A 21,860-nucleotide genomic window follows, 5' to 3' on the forward strand; every position below is an offset into this window, starting at 1 on the left:
CCGGGCGCTGCCAACCAGACCCCCCCCCAGCCATGCCTGGAGTTAGTGTTATCCTGTAGCTCCCTTCTGTGTTTAGCTCATGGCAAAGTCCTTCTGTGGCCTTAACAGTGTTTGTAACAGGCAGCTGTCTTTACCGTATGAAAGCTCTTCTGCTATCTGTAATGTCTTCTAATCTTAGTGTTTCTCGTAATTAATAACAAGCTGTTGAATTCAAGTGAGTTGAAGTAGTTTTTATAACAAAGTTTCACTTTGTAAGTCTATAGATAAAAATGCATAGATACAACACACTGACTTTGCAACTTGTCATCGTGTTATATGAAGCTTTGCTTATATTATCAAAAATTGGCTAAGACCTGCCTTATTTTTCTGTTTTTGAAATATGATATAGATGATAACAAAAGGTTCATTTCCCCCCCTGCCCTGCCCCCCCCCCCCAAGAGAAGTAGATCCCAAATCTGCACATGTATTCCCGCTGCTGATAAAAGCAGGTTCTTTTACATTGTATGATGGAGATATGTAATGCCTAGGATCTTTACAGCATGAGAATTATTTAATAATTTTGTGTCATCTTAAAAATTTCAAAGTGACTAATTCAAAAGACTTCCTTGAAAGTTTATTTCCTTTCAGATGATTTAAAAATCTTTTTTTTTTTTTTTTTCTGTATAGACATCCTCACTATTGATACAAACAGTAATATCTATGTCCAAGCAGACAGGCAAATTTATGACATTACACAATAATGATCAGAGAAAAATATGTGGGTTAATCACGATGTGTGGTTAGGGAAACATTTAAATAATCCAAAGATTTTTTTTTTTTCTTTTTTAAATTGTGCATTAAAATGAAAGTTAAGAAATTGTGAAATCATTAATCTAGTATTTTATACTCCTTTAGGCAGCCAAATGCAAATATAATACAATTGAAAAAATAGCTGCAATGAATTTCAGAGTTATTTTTTCTTGAAAATAGAAAGTAGAAGCATGACTTATCCTGTTCACTTAATTGATTTACTTAGCTTCCTACTTTTTTAACTCTTAATTTTATTTAAATTTTATAATTTTTGTTCAAATGTAGACAGATCTCTTTTTTGAAGACAGCTGTAGACAGACAGCTTTTTTTGAAGGAAGTAATAACAATATGACTCAGGAAGCTACAGGATATGCAACAATTGATCTAGTTACAATTTGGAAGTGATACACATTTGTATATTTTGTATATTTAGTGCATATGTATTCAAGAGTCAATGTAAGCCTGTATCCCAATTGCAGTACCAGATTTCAATAAAAACTTTCTTGCTGATTTCACTTTATAGAACAAAGAAAAGTTTTCAACTTATGTTGTTGCCTCAGGACATCAATATGGAGCTGAGGAAGGACTCTTTCACTACTTTTTTAAGGTAGACATCCAACTATGTTTGAAGGATCATTTAATTTCTAGGGCCAAACTGCACTGGAATTGAATCCATTTTTAGCAGCCTTGGTATCATAAGCTTAATGCTTTCATGAGCAGAACTGTTTATTTGATCCTTTTGAAATATTTTAGCCACAGTGGAAGTGTTTTTCTCTTTTTTGACACTATTTTTTCTTAGATATTTCTGTGGTTTTTGAACAGTATCTCCATATGTACTTTGCAGTGAAAACATGTCTGTCATATCAATGGAATCCAGGGAAATGTCTTTCTTCTCAAAATTACAGTCTCTTTTTTTTTTTTTTTCCCCCAAGCATTTGTTTTTTGGGTGGTTCAAAGCAATATTTGTCAAGACTAAAGAATAGTCTTTAAAAAAAAATCTTGTTTTTTAGGCTGCCTATCAATATTTCTCAAGAGTGGTCTCCTTTACTGCAGTTCCAGTAATTATTCAATAAACTGAACTTTAAATCTTGAATATACAGATTTGCATGGTAATCAAATGTTCCTTTTTTAGCTATAGTTGAAAGTAACCTTTTTTCTCACTTTATTCTCTGTATTTTCAGATGTGTTGGCTTGGTGAGACTCCTGCAATACCTGTGTTTGGAGATGGAAACAATATTATTCCAACCATTCATATTTGTGATTTAGCAGCGTAAGTGGAAAAAAAATTCTCTGAGCAATAATTGATGCCTAGCTAGATAACAAATCCAAATTCACTAGAGAATACTGAGACTTTTAAATGGGGTGGGTTGGTTTCAGGTCACTCTTGGGCCCTTTTAAGTGAGTCAAAGAGAGCCTTCAGTTTCTTTAGAGGTATATATGCCTTCTGGAAACCTTATCTAACTCTTGCACTGGTGTTTTGCTTTTAATAAACAACATGTCATGCTCAGTCTAGAGTGTGATACCAGTTAACTGGCAGAAAACTGGAAATGGATTCTGGACTCTGCAGCAGAGTAAGATAGTATCTTCTGCAGACATAGCTTTTTATTCTTCTTTCCAAATAAAATGTGTATCTGTGCTTCTTTAATAAGTAAAATATATATGAAAATGTCATGCTCTGAAATGTTCTGCAAGAATTTGCAGACTGTTGGTACTGTTTCTGGAATGCATTTAACAAGGAAAGCCCGGGATGCTTCTCCAAGTACCAGCCCGGGCTGTACTTGCTATGTTTCAGAGTGTTGCAAAATGTAGCAGACCACAGGCCAGAGTTTCAGTATATACTTGCAGTAGATACATCAATGCACACGCTTGAAGAATTAGTAAAGGTAAGAGAATTGATAAGAGATTCGAGTTTCTTTTTTGTTTTTTAAGATATCTATATGTAAGGTTTTAAAACTGGCACACGCTTGAAGAATTAGTAAAGGTAAGAGAGTTGATAAGAGATTCGAGTTTCTTTTTTGTTTTTAAGATATCTATATGTAAGGTTTTAAAACTATACATTTTACTGAAGTAGAAGTTCTTAGGTCTTCCTGAATTATCTTGAGTTGTAAATTACATGGAAGATTATTTTGAAATCCTCTAAGACTTCTGTCCTTTGAAAAAAATACATTATTTGATCTTGCAAAATTAATTTTTGCAGTATTATCATTAACTTAAATAGAAATTTTACCCAAGAAAGTTATGGAGAATTGTTATGGGATTCACAGTACTGTGATTAGATACTCAATCTTTATCATGTGTTTCCCTTCATTTTGTGGAAGGTATCTTGTTTTTCCAAGAGTTTTGAAATTAAGTCTAGAAGTAGTTTGGATGACACTGGTGAGCTATACACTGTGACAGTGAGAGTCAACTCATAGGGCACTTGCTCATGTAGATTGAGCAAATGTTACATAAGGACCAAATATGAGAGCCCATTCTTTTTGGTTGTATCAAAGAGAGTTTAATGAAACAGTGTGTTAGGGAGCTCACTAGAAGATGAAACCTGTGCTTTGGTTCAGGTAGGCACCCCAAGGAGAGTGGTTGGTGTCCTTTCAGGGGTATGTGGCTGTTTAGAAATGGGAAATAGAGGACAGGAATAAGTGGACAGTTTTCGTGGACAGGAAATTGCCACTGGAAAGGGTGCTACAGAGAGCTGTCTTGGCAGGGAGCTGTACCAGCCCAGGGGAAGACTGGAAAGGTGCGTGGGAGAGAAACACCTTGAGAGTTACAGTTGAAAATAGTTGAAGATGAGTGTTTGGAAGGAGTGTCCCATAGGCCTTTTCCATGCTTCAATCCATCGTCAAAGCCAGAATGCTGGATTATTTGATCTGATGGTCTAGATAAATGTTTATGATTTTATGGATATAGCGGGGTTTAAATCTATTTTAAAAGGCAGTAGATAGAAACTAACAGTTTCTATCTAATGATGAAATGCAAATGATATATGGAGAGTTTTCAGTGGCATTGATCTGAAAACGCTTCCCAATTGTTAATGGAATTAAATACCTCAGGAACCTGAAGTGAAAGCACTGGGGAATAATAAAGGTCTCCAAACAGCTCTTAAGCACTAGGAATTTGTGCATATATTTAAGAGCTTTATAAAACTTTTCTGTGGTTTTGGGTTGTTTCTTTGGTTTTTTTGGTTTTTTTTTATTGCAGGTACTAGGCAAGAAGTGTTACTTAGCAACCAAAAGCTATTTAATACTAACATTAAAGTTAATATGTTGTTCTTAGATCTATTTCAAATCAGTATCCTGATTTTCCAGGTACAGTGTCACATAAAATTTAAAGCACATATTTTATCCACAGAAATCCTGTTCAATTTTTTTCCAAGAATCTGATTTGTGAAGTGGTTTTGGTGTGGGTTTTTTGTTTATTTGTTTGTTTGTTTTTCTGATAGTGTATCAGTAAAAATGTTGGACCAGGAAAAATTGAGAAGGTTCCTAAAGAAAATGCATTCCTGAGCAAAGAGCTAACAGTCAGTACTTTTCTTTCTTTTATTACTTCAAGAAAGTATTATACTTAAAAGTATAATATTATACTTAAAAGTATAACATAATTAAATATATAATTTCTTTTTTCTTTATTTCACCAGAAAAATTTAACCCTGAAATATGCCTAAAAATATTTAAAGTGAGTTTAAATTTGGAAAATAAACAAAGTCAAATCTGGCCACCACAGCATAGAGAATTTTGAAGAGTTACAGCCTGATTTAAAAAAAATAAAACACTGAAGCTCTGATTTCACTGTTCCCCTTAGCATACTGGTGCACTCTAACAAAACCTACACAAAATGATAAAAATAGCAAAAAAAGCCTTAATAATGCAGTGCTGCATAAATTATGTTGTATTCATCTATTTATCTGGAATAAATTGTTCGTTGGAAAAATAAAAAAAATACAGCCCAGGTATTTTTAAGATGGTACTTGATAAATTTATGAAAGAGGTGATTGCTTGCAATAACATGAAAACTTTGCATTGTACAGAATAAGTTCAGTGTTGCATATTCTAATAGATCCTGAGAACACTCAAATACAAATATGCATTGAAAATTAGTATTTTTAAAAATCTTAAAATATCTGTTTTCTTCGTATGCAAACCTTCTTTCCCAATGCTTTAATTCTTTCTATTCTCCCCATCCATTCCAGTCTCTTGTTCCAGCTGTTCTTTTAACACACATAGCTCAAGTCTGTAAATAAACGTAGCTTTGTTCCCTCAGCAAATGCAATTGGATATGTTGTTTGTGAACCTGCGAATGGAACCTACTTATCTGAAAGAGAATTTCAACATTATGTGGGTTGCTGAGGCAGGACTAGTAGAGAACATTGCGCAAGTTGTCATGGAATACAAGCAAACTCGAGGATTACTGGTAATGCTTTGGTATATATTACTTTAAATTGCCTTTCTCTCTTTTCCCTCAATAGAAATGCTTACATAAACTCTAGTCTTAAATTAATTAAGTAAAAATACATAGAAGATGGATATAGATGCAAAATAAGTGAATATAAAAACTTAAATTGAAGAAGTTAAATAAGAGACAATGTAAATTTAAAAAATAATGACTGTGTTTTATTTCCTTTATGCCTAAAACTGATATTCTATAAATGCCAATTAGCTTCGTGATGGAAAGCTGCTGTTTTGAAGCTAGTTTCTTTATGCAGTATATGGCGCTCGTTATATTTTGCCTCAGAAATACAATAAGTGTATCTTTTATTTAAGCTTTTTTTGTAATAGTCAATACTTAGGTGAGTGTTTTGTGTCCTTTATATATTTAGTGAGTGTGGATATTCAAGTGCAATATAGCCTTCATTTTACCCTGCTCTGTTATGTAATTTACTGGGCAACTAACTTCACTATTTCCTATGTTAGCTTGATATTTATAACCTCTGTATTCAAATGTATAGGTTACTGAAAGGTGCAGAAAAATGCTTGTTTACATTCAAGTATTGATGGGTACAATAAAGGTGTTTAGCATGTCTATATCTGGTTCAAACCTTGAATAAGATTTCAGGGCATATAAAACCAGATGAAGCTACTATTGTTAAAAGTTATTTATTGAAAGTCCCTTCATAGCTCTCAAAGGATTATCAGGTCTGTATTTGAGTTAAACTTAGATGCAACTAAGTACATATGCATCTAACTAAAAAAATCTGTACATACTAGGTTGCAAGGAGAAGGAAGGCTAGCTAGACTGTCTCTGTCACTACTCTATTGCAGATTCTGTACTGTCAGATTTACTGAATTAAGATAGGCACTTAATTATGTATGATTTTGAGTTTATTGTATAACATATTAAATAAGTGTATACTGGAATCCTCATTACACTTACTCATCCTCAGGTTAGGTAGGCTGAAATGAGACATCACTTACGATTGTGATGGATCTGGAATTTTTGAGGTAAAAATAATCATTTTGATGACAGCAACTCTACCTCAAGTGGGAAGTAGAACTATTGCATGTCTACAGTAGAATATCTGCTACGACATTCCAAAATTCACTGCATCCTATCTGTGAGATTGTGTTTCATGTCTTTGGATTATTCAAATATTACTAGCCACAACAAATTGGTCTGTAAGTCTACTCAATAGAAGCATGCTCTTTCTCCAACAGTAAATTTCTACATTTAAGTAACTATGTTACTCGAGACCTGTAGGTGATAGAGAAGATATTCAGCAAGAAATAAATATATGAATAAAACAAAAATATCTTTTTAGTTTTAAGTACAATTGCTGTTTCATATTATCCATATTTAAAAGTTTGTTGTTTTTACATAAAAGCATCTATGCTGTTTGAATAACATTATAGCTTTATCCTTTTTTCCAGCCTCTCAAAGTTTGCATTCATGGTCCTCCCGGGTCTGGCAAATCTACCATTGCTGAGGAGCTCTGCAAACACTACAAGTTACATTATGTTAGGATAAATGAAGTGATTTCTGAAAAAATTGCAGATCTGGTGTGTTGCTGTTTTCTAATATTCCTATTTTAATTTCTGTGATTTTAAAATGTTTGGCAGCATTTAAAAATTACCTATAATCCCATTATTTTAGAATGGAAATATCTTTCAACATACTGATCATCTCTGGGGATTGCACTGAAATATTTTTAGAGAATGAAAGTTTCTCAGTATCTCACTGTTCATGGGCATACATGAAAGGAATTTTTTATTTTTTTCTTTTATTACATCTGTGTATAAAATAAATTTGGTTGTGGAATTTCTGAGCCAATTTATATTTCTGTTCTTGTCATCAGGAGAAAATTGTGGCTAAAGAACCTGACGATGTGAGAGAAGACGGAGAAGGAGAAGATGATGTAGAGGAGGAGGATGAAAATATAGAAGAAGCAAAGGAGTTATTAGATGGAATAAAAGAAAACATGAAGCAGAATAAAGGTAGGAAATACGATGTACTAAGATGAGATTCAGGTAACTAGTGCAACCCTATGCAAATGGAAACCAGGAAATAAATTTGTGCTCTAGGCTTTAACTTCCTATTAAAAGCAAGAATCAACTGGACAAGGGAGAGGAAATATAATGAAAGGTTTACGAGTTGAGATAAGGACAGGGAGAGATCACAAACCGAGTACTGTCATAGGCAAAACAGACCTGACTTGGGGAAATTCCTTAAATGTATTACCAATCAAAATCAGAGCACCCATCTCTCCCTTCTCTCCTGAATTTAACTTTATTCATCATTCTTTACCTCCAACTAGCAGCACAGGGAGATGGAGAATAGGGCTTATGGTCAGTTCATCACATGTTGTTTCTGCTGCTGCTTCCTCCTCAGGGAGGGGAGTCTTTTCCCTGCTCCATTGTGGGGTCCCTCACACAGGAGACAGTCCTCCACAAACTTCTCCAATGTGAGTCCTTCCCATGGACTACAGTTCTCCATGAACTGCTCCAGTGTGGGTCCCTTCCATAGGATGCAGTCCTTCAGGCACAGGCTGCTTCACCATGGGTCCCCCACGGGGTCACAAGTCCAGCCAGCAAACCTGCTCTAGAGTGGGCTTCTCTCTTCATAGGTCTATAGGCCCTGCCAGGAGCCTGCTCCAGGGTGGGCTTCCCATGGGGTCACAACCTTCTTTTGGACATCCACCTCCTCCATGGGCTGTGGGTGGATCTCAGCTCTCTCCTGGACCCCCACGGGCTGCATGGTGACAGCCTGCTCACCGTGGTCTGCACCATGGGCTGCAGGTGGATCTTTGCTTTGGCACATGAAGCACCTCCTCCCCCTGCTTCTTTGCTGACCTGAGCGTCTGCAGAGATGTTCATCTCACAGATTCTCACTTCTCTCTTCTCTGGCCACATTTACTTCTGCGCAATGACTTTTTCCCTACCTAGACATTTTGTCACAGTCGCATTACTACCATCACAGATTGGCTTAAATTTGATCAGCAGCAGATCCATCTTGGAGCCATCTGGCATTGGCTCTGTCAGACATGGGGGAAGCTTCTACCAGCTTCTCAGAGAAGCCACTTCTGTAGGTCCCCTGGCTAACAAAACCTGTCCACACAAACCCAATGCAACTATACACCTTGTATATTAAAAGTGATATATTTTTAAAAATATTTTGGTGCTTCTTTAATTGTAGCACTTTCATCTTTCTACTTCAGATTTTTTTAGTTAATGCCATGTTTTCTTCTCAGAGCAGAGAGCATAATTTATATAATATAAAGTAAAAATCTGGTAAATATATATCTTTATCAAACTTGCAAAAATAAAAGTATTCTAGTAAGAAAAAATGCATGCTCATATGAAATTGTGGGGGTTATTTAAGAACCTCATACATCATTAAAAAGTAAATACTGTTTAGGGAAGCCTGGAAAGAATTTTGAAGTCTGCAGATTGAAAAAAAGTCCCTTGCTGAAGAGTTATCATCTATATGGGAATAATGCCATGTAGTTTTGGTCTTAGTGCTTAACATTTTCCAAGCGGTATAAAGTGATCCCCCTTAAAAATGCATTCTGCATTGCTAAAGGTTTACCTGATTTGGATCTTGTGTATCTGCAAAGAAATGAACTTCTTACACACCTGGAAGCTTCAGTAATGAGATCTATGGCAAACCTCCCTTTTTCCTCCTACATATTTTCTCAACAATGTAGGACAAGTTAAGAAACAAATTCGTATCTCAACCTTTCTGAAAATGAAACCTGTAGACCCTATCTCACATCTTTTTTGCCAGACAATCTTTAAGCCTTACTGTAAAATGAAAACAGAAAATTGCTTTCCCATGATTTTTTCTATAAATATTTCTTTACTGCTTCAGATATCTGATTGTATTATTCAAAATAAAACTAATTTAATGTTTAGATGATTAAACTACTAATATTTATATCCTTATAAACACAAATGTAATTTTATTTTGTATCTACACCTTAACATTCCATAGATCACTGACACTGAATAATATACAAATAATAACTCAAAATATTTAACTTTTTATGGTCTAAGTAGAAGAAAAATGTATTAAAATGTATAAAAATGTTAGTAAAATTATTTCAGATCTCTTGTTTCTATAAACTAGGTACCTATTAACCTTCTTTGTCTTAGGTCGTCTAGGTGATGAGTATCTTATTAAAGTTATGACGGATAAGCTCATGTCTATGCCATGTAGGAATCAGGGATATGTGTTAGATGGGTTCCCAGAGACCTATGCACAGGCAATGGAACTTTTTAAAGGTATGTGCTGCTGGGCTTGGTTTTGTTGCTGCTTTTGTTTTTCTGGCTGCTGATATTGTCATTATCATTACTGTTCTCAGTGCCATACTACTTGAAGTGCGTCAGCACTGTAATGACTGCAGTGAAAAACAAAGCTGATTCCATGTGGTCATTAGAATGTAAGGACTGTAATGCACCTTATTTAATTTATACACAAGTTAATTTTCAGACTATCTTTCCTGGTAAAGTAAAAAGTAAGTGCACAAACATGGAGGATGCCTTCTTGTTCAGTGGTGGTCTACTCCACTTAAGCAAGCTCTATAGCAGAATTTCTTCATAATATTTAAGGGCTACTGATTGAGAGGATCCAGCCAGTGCACCAATATGTATTTTGTGAGCCAAATTAGAGTGGATTTATTAGATGAGCTGCAGTAGATATGACTTCAGAGAAGCTCTGCAACACACATTTCAAATTGTGAGCAAGCACTGTCCATACATTAAGACCAAGAATCATCTTCATGTTTAAATTACAACATGAGGTTTAAAGGTACAGAAAAAACAGTCTTGTTCAGCTTAGTATGCTGTTCTGCAAATAGTCACGCTCAGCTGATGCTCTACAGGCAGTTTTACTGACTAGTCATAACAGCAGACTCTTAGTGGCAAAAAATATTTTAACCATAGAGTTGTAAAACATTTCTACTCGCTGTTCTGAGGCTTGTCTCTGTTTTTTCCAGAATAATTTATTTGGCAGGAGGAGAGGCCAAAGATAAGACAGCAGTTTTAAAATACTACATATTTAAAAACTGTGTGTGCATGTACATTCATTTATAGTCTTGGCAAACAACTATTAGTGTCCCAAGGTAGAATTCTGTGGTGGCTGGCAACATGAATTACTGAATTCTCTAAACTGGTGTCAAGGTTAGATTAATTTCCAATTATTAGTATAATTTGGATACAGGCAAACGTGTGTTTGTACTGGGCACATTTTTAGAAAATATAGTGATATTGTTGCTTCAAATGAAAATGTTAATAATTTCTTACTTTTGTTTTAGTGGAAGATGATGAAGAAGAAGAAGAAGAAACAAAAGGCAAAATGCCTAAATTTAATAAAATAATCATACCTGGTAAGTTTGATAGATTTCTTTTTAAATAAACTAAGGAGTTTTATTTTCTTATTAAACGAACTGAGGAAATATTGCTGCCACCAACGAGAAGTCTAAAATATCACTCCATCTGTTCCTACTTAATTTAACAAAAAAAAAATCTATTTCATGTCACGCTGCTGCCCTCATATTTAAAAGTGAACAATTAGTCACAGAATCATTTAGGTTGGAAAGGACCACTAAGAGCATCAAGTCAAACCAGTAACCCAGCACTTCCAAGTCCACCATTAAATCATGTCCTTAAGTGGCACATTTCCATATCTCTTAAATACCTCCAGGCATGGTGACTCAATCACTTCTCCAGACAGCCTGTTCCAATGCTTGATCACCTTTTTGTTGAAGAAGTTTTTCTTAATTAAAACGAAGGGTTTGCTTCAGTTTCTGGGTTGTTTGTTTGTTTGTGCTTTTTTGTGAAAATGCCATCAACTGTTGGCTGATATCAACAGTAGGCTGTCTTTGTTGTGATTACAGCTGCTATTAATGGAATAAAAATGTAATTCATCGGTTATGCTGGGAATTAAAATAGAATGTTTTTCATCTATGTAGAAATTGCTTTATCCTGATGTTTTTGCTTGATTCCTTCGGAAATTTTGTATTTATTCAAACAATATGTTCTTCTTCACAGAATTTATTTTTTCTTTCACTGCATCTGTTGAATTCCTTATAAACAGAATAATAAGTCGTTGCTGGAACTCGTTATACTGAGGACCAGTTCCTGCAAAGTCTGAAACTCTTCCGCAAATTAAATACCGATGATACAACAGTTCTCAACTATTTTGATGAACTTGAAATACATCCTCAGTTTATTGGTATGGAATAATAAAATTAGTAGACATAAAAACATTTTGTTCTTACCAATTTAACACTTGCAAAAAATCAAATAGTAAGTGTCCATATATAAATAATATTTTTATTAACATTGCAGAATACATATACAACAAGCATTTAATTATATACCTGCAAAAATTGTTCTTTTACAGTTAACCTGTTTCTAAAAATTGGGGGTTTAGTTGTCCATTTTCGTAGGGTTAATTATTAAAATAATTTTATGACTTAGGTTACAGATCTCTGCACTGGCATCCTTTCCAATAGGTATGAGTACCTTTTCATGGACTTAAATATTATGGTTCCTTATATTTTTTTCTTTAGTCTTATCCTCAGATGCTACTGTTGTCCACAAAATTCAGGTTCGTTACTTGGTGGGCAACAAGCTAATAATTACACTCTGAAGAGAGGCACTGATTATTTATTTCAGAATTGTGCAAGCCTCTGTGCTTGGTGGTACTCCACAAATGAAAGAAACACCACTACTATCAAAACTTTTCACTATTCTAGCAAACAAAGGAATTAGTGTTTATTGGCTAAAAGTTACATAGTTCTCTTATTAATTAGTATTCTACCTTCTATTGGATAATGATTCTCTTGCTTTCCATGCTCAGTCTTTCTTTTCTTTTGGGTCTGTGGGTTTCTTGAGTCAGTGGTCCTTGCATCTGTGGTTGTGATTTCCTCACTGCTGGCAGTACCTTTTACCCAGTTGGAGCTGATTTCAGCACAATTTCTGAGTTGGCTTTACTAGTGTCTTCCTTATCTTGGGCATTCTGCCAAATGTCCTTATGGCCTGTAAATTCTGCACTCCTTGTGTCCACTATCAGTGGTACATCCTTCTTCCTGAGCTTTGTTAACGGCCCATTGGTCTGAGATCATTGAATCTTGTCCAGCCCTAAACCTTAACAAGGTAATTCTACCAAGAAGTAATTTGTTTCTCTAACACCTGGACATCATTTAGAGCTTGCTGTCTGTTTCATGGTTTAAATCTGCCTTCTTGTTGATCAAGCTTGAAAGTATATGAAGATGAAACATAAAAGAACATAATTTCTTAAGAAAATTTTTACATTTTCCACATTTTGCAACACCAGGACAACATGTGGGTAATCTGTAAATAAAGAAGCATTTAAGAAAATTATTAGAAATTAAAGGTGGATGTCTGGGACTAAATCTGTTTTGCACTATACCTGTATGCGAGAAAATTTGTCTTCCCTACATACTCTCTAGAAAATTGTGATCACTGGGAAATCTTGAGAAGATTACTATAACCTGATTATTGAAAGCCAGTGAGATCAGAGTGACAGCATTCTAAAGAAAAGGTGGGGGTTTGGGGGGATGGGAGAGGAAAGAAAGAAGAAGGGCGAAAACCCTGCAACTAAAATCAAACTGCTGATATTTGGAATGTCTATTTGAGATGAATTAGTTAATTAGATGAAAAGTTAATTGTTCAATCCCCTTAGTCATAACTGATTTTCTAAGTTTTTTATTTATTGTCAGTCACAGAGATTATTTTGAAAATAATAAGATATATGCGTTGTTAGGAAGTGTAGCAGTGGGAAAAAATAGTGAATTAGTACAAATATTTTAGAATTGAGGAAATTCTACTATGGAAAGTAAATGTATGAAATTGTAAATATTAAGGTCTGATGCCATCAATTGGTCGTATTCTTAGCTTATACACTTCTAGATATGCACTGTCAAAGACTGAGTTTTATTTTGGCGGGTACTATAAAATGTATACTCTGTGATAAAATATCGCAGTGTTTTCTGCTAAGAATTATGCCTAAAGATTAAACTGTAGCCCATTCCAAATACAGAAATTAATTTGCCTACTGATTTTAATTATTGCAGTATCACAGCTGTGATGTTCCAGATGATTTTCACATTGAGTGTATAGCATTGATTCTCATGTGCAAATGAGCATCATCTTTAGGTCCTGTTTGTCTCAGAACTGTCTATACCTATATTCACATTCCTGGTTGTTACCCACTGAAGTATGTAGATGTGTTGCTTCTGCTCTAAAATTGTAGGAAGAGATTACAGAGGTAACCACTGAGGATCCTTCAGCTCAGCCAATACTCCTCCATTCAAGTCAATGTTCCAACTGGATTTTCAGATGCATAGAATTAAGTAGCTTTGGATTTAGTCAGAGACCCAACTGCTTTCTCAGTCATATTCTGAAGAAAGGGTTAAAAATTATGCTTGATTTGTTTAATATTATTTCAAAATAATAAAAGTTTTCTTCCACTTTAAATTTAGAAAAGCATAACAATATGGTTTTATGTATCATTTTAATTATTTTTTTTTCTGAGTCTGAAATATGATTAGTACAACAGAGTGGGCTTCAAGATTCTGGAAACTCAATTTTGCTATGACGAATCACTTTATGAAGGCTGAAAGTCGGTTATCTTGTGTCTTGTTTTTCTCATTTGCAAATTCGGGATGGTGACACAGGCATGTTAGATCGTATACAAAGAGGCATGTTACACTTATAACAGCAATTTCCTTTGAAGACCTTAATTTTTGAACTCCTTTTCCAGTGATTTTTCCTCTCAATTAGCATCAGTGATAGCTTCCTTTTTCATTTAAAAGGCATTAATTTCTGAGGATAAGTGTAGTTAATTATGATTGCTGTAATATGTACATTGTACTCTTCTGTGGCCATCTAAGAAAAAAATGTAGTCTTTAAGACCTCAAATTCAATGTTGATAGCATTCTTAGCAATACTTTAAATGACTAGAAAAGTGGTTTTCATTGTAATTTGTATATCCAGGTGCAGCTAAATTTGTAGAAATGATGAACCACTTGCCACAGAAAATGTATTCCTTTAATTCAGAATACTTCAGGAATATAATTCCTGAGTTTTTGAAAGAAGAAGCTGTAAAGTAAGTTTTATCATGTAGAATTATGTTCCCTCCTCAGTTAATGATCAGAGTTTGGACTTGAGGTCCAAATCACAAACACTTAAAATCTTGGGAAAATGGTGTTAGTGTTTGAGAGTCTGATTCTGCCTGAACAGTGAACAGAAAGAATTGAGAAGAATGCTTTGCTGATGACTTTCAACATAACTTCTTAAAGAACTGTGAAGTACGGGCTACTGGATTCTCATCTAAATTCTGTATTCTAATTCTTTTTCCCTTCATCTGCTTGCTCTCCTTAACCATTTCTGTGCTTTTACATCTTCCATTTCTTGTCCCTGAATAAGCCCTTTACCTCTGTATTCTCTACCTCAAATGCCCACTTTTCCTCTTTTCCATGTACATTCCTGTACTGTTTTTTGCCTCCCCACACTGAATGAATACAGAAACTACAGAGCCATGGAGAAAGTCTTCACTATTCTGTACTTTTTCTTTTTCTTCTTTCTTGTCAAGTTTAATGCGCAAGCAACCTCCAGCAATTAAAAGATAGAAGGAATAAGATGAAAGAAAAGGTCTTGTTCAGTCTTTATGTTCCTACATGAAGCTACAAATTTGTTTCATAAATATAATACAGTAAGAGATCGACTAGAGAGAGGTCTGTGCATTTGTAAATCTGTATGAGTGAAAATATTGGAGTTTGTGCCAAATCCCAACAACCTATTGTGTAGCATTCAGGCGGGAGAGAAGGACAAAACTGATGGTTTTATGCATCTGGATGAGTTGACATAAGGTTGATGTCAGTAACATCTCTGATAGTTGGTATGTGGGTTTCAAAACCTGGGCAAGCTGCAATTGATAAGCAAGAGTTGTAAAAATTATTTTAAAATGTTTCTTCCTTACATCATCTTAAAAGGCAAATTATTTTACCCTAAACTGGTAAAGAAAATTAGATTTAGAAAACTTCATTCTGTGTAATAAAAATTTGACATTTATAAGCAATTGAAAATGAAGTAAAAAAATTCAGCCAAATTAATTTTAATAAAGAAATAGATTATATTCCGTGGCCGAAAGATCGGTCACACAGAAAGCCACGATTGGAAAAACGTCAGCACCGAGCCCGGGATCGGTGCTGGGTGAACACAGATCCGACCTCTATCAGGTCAGATCCCCAAGTTCACCAGTGCTGCTTCGGCTGGTTCCTTCTTATACAGTTCTTGGGCAGAGTCCGAATTAATTCTATTCTTCTCGCAATCTAGCATATTCATGATGTTTTCTTGTCCCGAAGTTGGACTGCACAAAGCATTTCCTGGGTCTGATGAATTTTCCGTCTTGGATGATGAATTGTCCATCTCTGATTCCTGGAGCAGTTATTCTTAGTTCTCGGAATGGGATACTCCTTTAACGACTCTGAGATGTTAATCAGTTTCATCAGGTGTGGTGTTAATAGCTCCAGATAAGGTCTACCTCCACCCTGAGATAGACTTTTTCATATGCTGATTAGTTCCTGGCCTATTGTCTTCTCTGTTGCTGCCAAGGCTTGTGAAATTTTCTCCATCCCCTGGCCTGGGGTTTAGGCTTAAGCATTTTTATTTGTACAATTAATATATCTATCTATGCACACAAGCATGAATTACCAATTTCATTTATAACAAAACCAACATCTTTTACTTGAAAATTCAAACAATATGAATACCATGTATTTTTAGGTCTTGCATAATAATTGACAATTGATAGTTGACAAAAGCCTTGAAAGAGTCCTCTCTTGTATTTTTTAAAAGATGTAGCTGTATATGAAGATTCTGAGAACAGACTTACTGTAATAAAGATCATCCAAGAAATTGGAGAACCTCGGAATTATGGTTTGACAGATGAAGAAAAGGAGGTTTTGGAACGCCAAGCAGCTGAGGAACGCCTTGTCAAAGAAGCTCAAGAAAAAGCTGAACAAGAGCGTAAAGAAGCTGAGGAAAGGGCTGAAAGAATGGCAAGATGGGAAGAGTGGGTAGGTTAATACATATGTTTGGGAAAACATTATTATTTATGTGTTTTAGATGGCTTCAAGTAGTCTGTTATGTAAACAGATTGTTATGTAAATTTACGCACACTTGGGAAGTGTGGTGTAAATTCTCTCACTCCTTATATCATAATTTAGATCTTGGTTAGGCTATCTTCACAGTGTGATTGAAGTCCATCCTACAGAATAGAGTGTCTTTTTTATTACACACATAGCATTTTTTTGCATTTTGGTATCAGCATGTCTTTAAAATACTTTTATGGTACTCTTGTTGTCATGCTGTAGCTCTTCTATTTTACCATTTATAAGTATCTACTACAGTCAATGGTTATTTTCCTTACCAAGTCTTCTAGGACATCTGTATTTTGCTCATTTTACTTCTAAGCACCTGACAAAGTCTTAATTATCAAACTAGATTTTTAGCTCAACACTGACCAATCTTCCAGCCTGCATCGCAAAAAGGTTTCTGAGCCTGCAAGAACATGTGAGAGAGCTGAGTACTCGGTTCAGTAAGGACTACCTCCTGCAGTCTGAACGATGGTTTTTGTTTGCTAATAATCTAATAAGTACTTGGTATTTGGGCTACCTGACCCCAGAAGATTCGCATGTGATTCTTTTTCTTTATTTACTTTGCCACACCTAAGGACATTTTAGTTAAATGACCTGAAATGCATTCGGTAAGTATGTTCCTTCACACCCAACATCAGGCTTTTTCACCAGAAGGCAAGTCTATTGTCCTCTTTTAGAGCTATTTAAAAACAAACTGATCCTTCCACAGAGAAGCCCTTTTGTTATATTTGAATGCACATACACATATATGGGGTTATAATATGATGAAATTACTGACTTTTTAAGAAGCATTTACATTCCTCTGATGTTGGCTTGTAACTAAGGGGGTTTTTTTTATCTCTGATTATTTACAGCTTCATTCAACAACATTAAACAGCATTTTGTGCCCTGTAAAATTTGTAAGGATAGTTAACACATTTTAGCTAGATTCAATCCAAGCCATCTATCTTTAAAAGAGCAAACTGTACATTAATCAAAGCTAAAGTAGGTGTTTAAGTAAAATGTGTGCTTAAGGCTATCCTTTTAAATAGGCAGATGCTCAGGAGATCTAAGCAACTGTTCATTTGCCCTTGACACTGTAGATTAGCTGCTATCTCTGACTAGTGACCAAAGACCACTTGCACGATTTATTCAGTAGCACTCCTGGATTGAGTGAATAAGGTAAAAATTGGTGTATCTGTTTTATCTGAACATTGCTTTTGTGTTATGCTTTGAGTATAGCAAAGCAGCCTTCAGAGTATCATCTGTTTTCTGTATCTGTATGTGACTCAGGCTACTGATGAATAAAATTAGTGAAGAGAGGACAATGAAAATGAATTGGAGTAATCTTCTGGCTAAAGCTACTGCAAGTATGCATGCTACTAAGTGTTACTGAATGGAAGGAAGAAAAGCTTGCAGCAGTTTTATTTCCTCATCCCTCTTACTTTTTGAGTGTAAAAATTGCATTTGGTTTTACCTGAATTTGGAAATAAATTTAGCTGGTGTAAACAGATGTAATTCACTGCGGTTTTAGTGTATTTGACTCTCAAGCCCCTCAAAAACATCAATGAAATAAGAATAAAACAAACCAAGGAAACCAAAGAGAAACAAACCCAACACAATTAACAAAGTAAACATTTAGAAAGCCAGAGCTCTCTGCTGAGTAAAAATACTCTCCTTTCCCTCCAGTTCAAAGAAGCCTCAAGAAACCATCTGCATTTGCAATAGCACTAATTTTTGAAGTGCTACAGTGTATTTCAACCATTTTGCCAAATACCTTATGTAAACCGGACCACTGGAAGACTTGAAAATAAACCTCCTTTTAGGTGTTAGAGAAGAAAAATAAAATCAGTTTAGTAAGGGATTATGTCAGTCCTTATCCTTTTCAATTCTTTGTCCTCAGTGTGTTGAGTGCTCTAAATTTAATAAGCAACTAATAATTTTTCCTGTCAACCTGTTTTTTAAAGTTCTGTCCACAGCTTCTAACACTTTTTTTTCCTCTAGGCCAGCGCTGTTATTTAGCCAAATGTGATTTGATAGATGTTATAAACATAATTATTTATTATTTAATCTTTTTTCTTTATTACTTGTAGAATAAACAGCTGGAGGAAGTGAAAAGACAAGAACAAGAGTTAGTAGAGGCCCAGTCTATTCCACTACGAAACTATTTAATGAAGAATGTCATGCCAACACTTATGCAAGGGATAAATGAATGCTGTAGGATCAGGCCAGATGATCCAGTCAATTTTCTGGTAAGGTGATTATGTTTTGTTTCTTAAATATGTTTGAATACTCATGTAGACCCAAAGAATCTCTGTTAACAAAAGGACTTAAATTTCCTCCCCACTTTCAGGATAGCAACAAATTAATGATTAGAATCTGTAATTCTGGTGAACAGCAATTACAGTGAAAATTAAAAACCACCAATTACTCTTTATGGGATCATTTGATACTGTGTATCAAGGGCAGTATCCAGTGTAGTTAAACAGTAATAGGACAAGAATCACTACCAGAACTTGTTTCCCCTTGTTATGTGCACTCTGCACATCTTACATACCCTGACAATTCTGCTGTGCCATAGAGGACTACAAGTTAAACAACTTTTTGACATTAGGCTTTCATTTCCATTAGACTGATTTGTGCCAATGAACCTATTACAATATCTAGTAGCTGGAGTTAGGTGCCCCAAAAGAGGGTATACAAAGAAATCCGTGGGCAATTACGCCCTTACAATCTAAACTCCCCATCCCTCATAGGACATCCCTCACAGGACCAGGAGCTGTTTGAGGGTCTGAGATCTGGTTGCCTGTCATTGGTTTGCTGTCTATGACAGAGGGGTTTCTAAAGGGTCACCTCCACACTCTCTTAGGTCAGTTTCAGTGGAGGTTTTGGTTGGTTCTGGTTGTTATAATAATGCGGTTGTTACGGTTCATATACCATGATCTATGGGCTGTCCACACCAGCTATTAATTTTTAAGTAATGTTTAAGCTGCAGCTTTGTCTATTCTAACCATTATTAATGTTCAGATTGTTAGCGCCAGGTTTCACTGTAATCCATCTTTGACTTGAAAATATAACAATATGGTTCAGATAAAGTTCAACTTGCAGCCTAAAAATTCTAGCTACTTATGACTACTTTCAAATGACATAAAATTTTTAACCCTTCAGAAAGGGGGACATCACTCTCCACCCCTCTAGACACAACTGAACACGTTGTAATGATAAATGCCAGCTCTTTGGTAATTCCCTTCACAATACACACATAAATAACGGAGAAAGTCCGATAGGACATTCATATACTAATTCTAGTTGCAGAAGATCTCAGGATGTTATCCAGCAAAACTTTCGGTTAAAAGCAGGGTCAGCATTGCATTCAGACAGGAATCCAGGTGCTGTAACATTATTGCTGTGCTGCTGTTCTGCCTGCATATCCTAACCAAGCTGTTCGCAAGTTGAAACAGAGCATTTTATTAATCAAGCAAAAGCTTAAAATTAAAGCAATGGTGTTGCAATCCCACTTCAGGCACTAAGGAATGTTTTCTTGGTTTAACATTTTTGCTTACTGGTGAGTGACAACTACCTGTAGCTGTAGAAGTATGAGATCTTTCCCAATACCTGCATAGCTTTTAAACTTCAGTATCAGTGGGTCCAGAAATCAGGCCCTAGGGTACTCACTAGACTTCCATGGAGTGACAAATACTGTTATAAATGGCTCACTTCCTTCTCTTGCCCATGATAGAAACAGGGTGACCACTATAAAGAGGGAGCGTGAGGTTGATGGTATTTTGGACAGTATTTGGGGGAAAGAGATTTCTCTGACATAGGGACATTTTCTGCCATAAGTTACATTTTAGGGCCATTTAATACGTTCTGCAGTTTTGTTTAAAGCAATGTTATCCACTATATCTTTGTTATTTTACATACATTTCAAAGTTGGAGCTATGCAAATAATTGTAATTTTGAAACTCTTCTGTTTATAGGCAGAATATCTCTTCAAGAACAGTCCTGATATCGACTGGAATAAACGTTAAATCCTAGCAGTAATAGGAATTGTGAAACCAAAAGGGAGAAAATTCCTAATATACTTTAGATAAAAATACTTAGTTTCTGATGTAATTTTTGTTTAAGCTTATTATGTAATCTTCATTTTTTATTTCTCACACTTTATTACTATTTTTGTACTGGGTTTTTAATATTCTTCTACAACATTTCCATTTGCTGTATGTATTGCTTGATACATTTACACATCCGTATTTCAGATGTCTATTGGAAACTCCGAACCATAAGAATTCTGTTCTCTCTGCAAAATCTTCTTCCTGGATTTATTTTTAGCTACACTTTCTATTTAAACAATATATTATTTTCCTTATCCTTAGTGAATGTAGGCAGCTAGCCTGAGAAAAACTTTTATCAAAAAAGAAACATGATTTTACTGAAAAAGGAAATAACTAGGAGCAGCAAGCTCCCTTAGTTCCCTTCCAGGCTACCAAGAGGCAAAAAGTCACATAATACAGGCTTCTTGTGCTGCACTGAACACTTGACTGGTAAACAGTTTCCCAGCATAGGTATGTCATAAAACCTGTGTTTTACTTTGGTACCAAACACATGGCTGTAGATCTCATTTAATAATCTTCAGCATTCAAAACTAGATAGATATTTTTTAGAGATTCTTGAAGAATCTAGACTTTCCAGCACATGGCTATCCTTCTCAATTTTATTGACTTCATCTAGCTCTCACAGGAACTGTATCTATGCTGACTGAGCTGAAACTGATCACATACTGGGTGTAAAACAAATAGAGGATTTTGTCAAAACAGAAGGCAAGGACCCTTTGTGCAAAAGGTGCAGGAAAAAAAGAGGAAGAGCTGAAAGAATAGTGATACAGAAACATTTTACAGTTATTTTGTCTGTAACTTTGAGTATCAGAATTTGAGACGTGTTAATGCCCAATGCTTTTATTCAGATATATTAGTATTTTTACAGAGTATCTTAAGTCATCTGTTTTCATAGTCACACAGACAAGTCAGGAACACAGTCCAGAACCATCATCTCCTCTTCTAAAGATAAACATATATTTTTGTGATCTATATGTTCTATATGCTGTCAGCCCAAGCTACCATTTATCCTGTGAGGCAGTTGAAGATTAAATAATCGGTAGCTTTAGACAATTTTTTAAAGTACTACTTTTCAGAGGAAAGATGAAAACTGGACACTTAAAAAGAGAGAATGAATTAGGATTTCTCTAGAGTTATTGTAATGCATTTACTTTTCTAAGAATAAAGTTTTGAGCTGATCTATAACGAGCTTGACTTTTTTTTTTAAATATTCTGCAAGTTTATGCAGACCACTCCAGGCAGGTGTTTCAAAAACAACTCTTAGAAAAGGATCTGTTTGCTTTGTGCAGGGCACGAATGCATAGTGAGCCCGACGCGGGTAGCCAAAGCCCCGCACGGCGCTGCGTTCGAGACAGCTCCTTCCA

General features: G+C 35.3%; 1 protein-coding gene across 1 annotated transcript in view; it reads left to right on the forward strand.

Annotated features, from left to right (window-relative positions):
• Positions 1 to 21,678, forward strand: part of AK7 (adenylate kinase 7) — a 28,800-nt gene extending 7,122 nt beyond the window's left edge. The window contains 14 exon segments of the mRNA XM_017728933.1: positions 1,313 to 1,396; positions 1,971 to 2,059; positions 2,582 to 2,672; positions 4,226 to 4,303; positions 5,044 to 5,193; positions 6,648 to 6,776; positions 7,073 to 7,211; positions 9,369 to 9,497; positions 10,529 to 10,600; positions 11,265 to 11,319; positions 11,321 to 11,448; positions 16,101 to 16,321; positions 18,475 to 18,633; positions 20,362 to 21,678. Of these exon segments, the coding sequence (XP_017584422.1) occupies positions 1,313 to 1,396; positions 1,971 to 2,059; positions 2,582 to 2,672; positions 4,226 to 4,303; positions 5,044 to 5,193; positions 6,648 to 6,776; positions 7,073 to 7,211; positions 9,369 to 9,497; positions 10,529 to 10,600; positions 11,265 to 11,319; positions 11,321 to 11,448; positions 16,101 to 16,321; positions 18,475 to 18,633; positions 20,362 to 20,412 (1,575 nt within the window). The 3' untranslated portion in view covers positions 20,413 to 21,678.
• The last annotated feature ends 182 nt before the right edge of the window (positions 21,679 to 21,860 follow it).

This window comes from Corvus brachyrhynchos, unplaced genomic scaffold, assembly GCF_000691975.1.
Source record: "Corvus brachyrhynchos isolate BGI_N302 unplaced genomic scaffold, ASM69197v1 scaffold1, whole genome shotgun sequence".
NCBI classification, from domain to species: Eukaryota; Metazoa; Chordata; class Aves; order Passeriformes; family Corvidae; genus Corvus; species Corvus brachyrhynchos.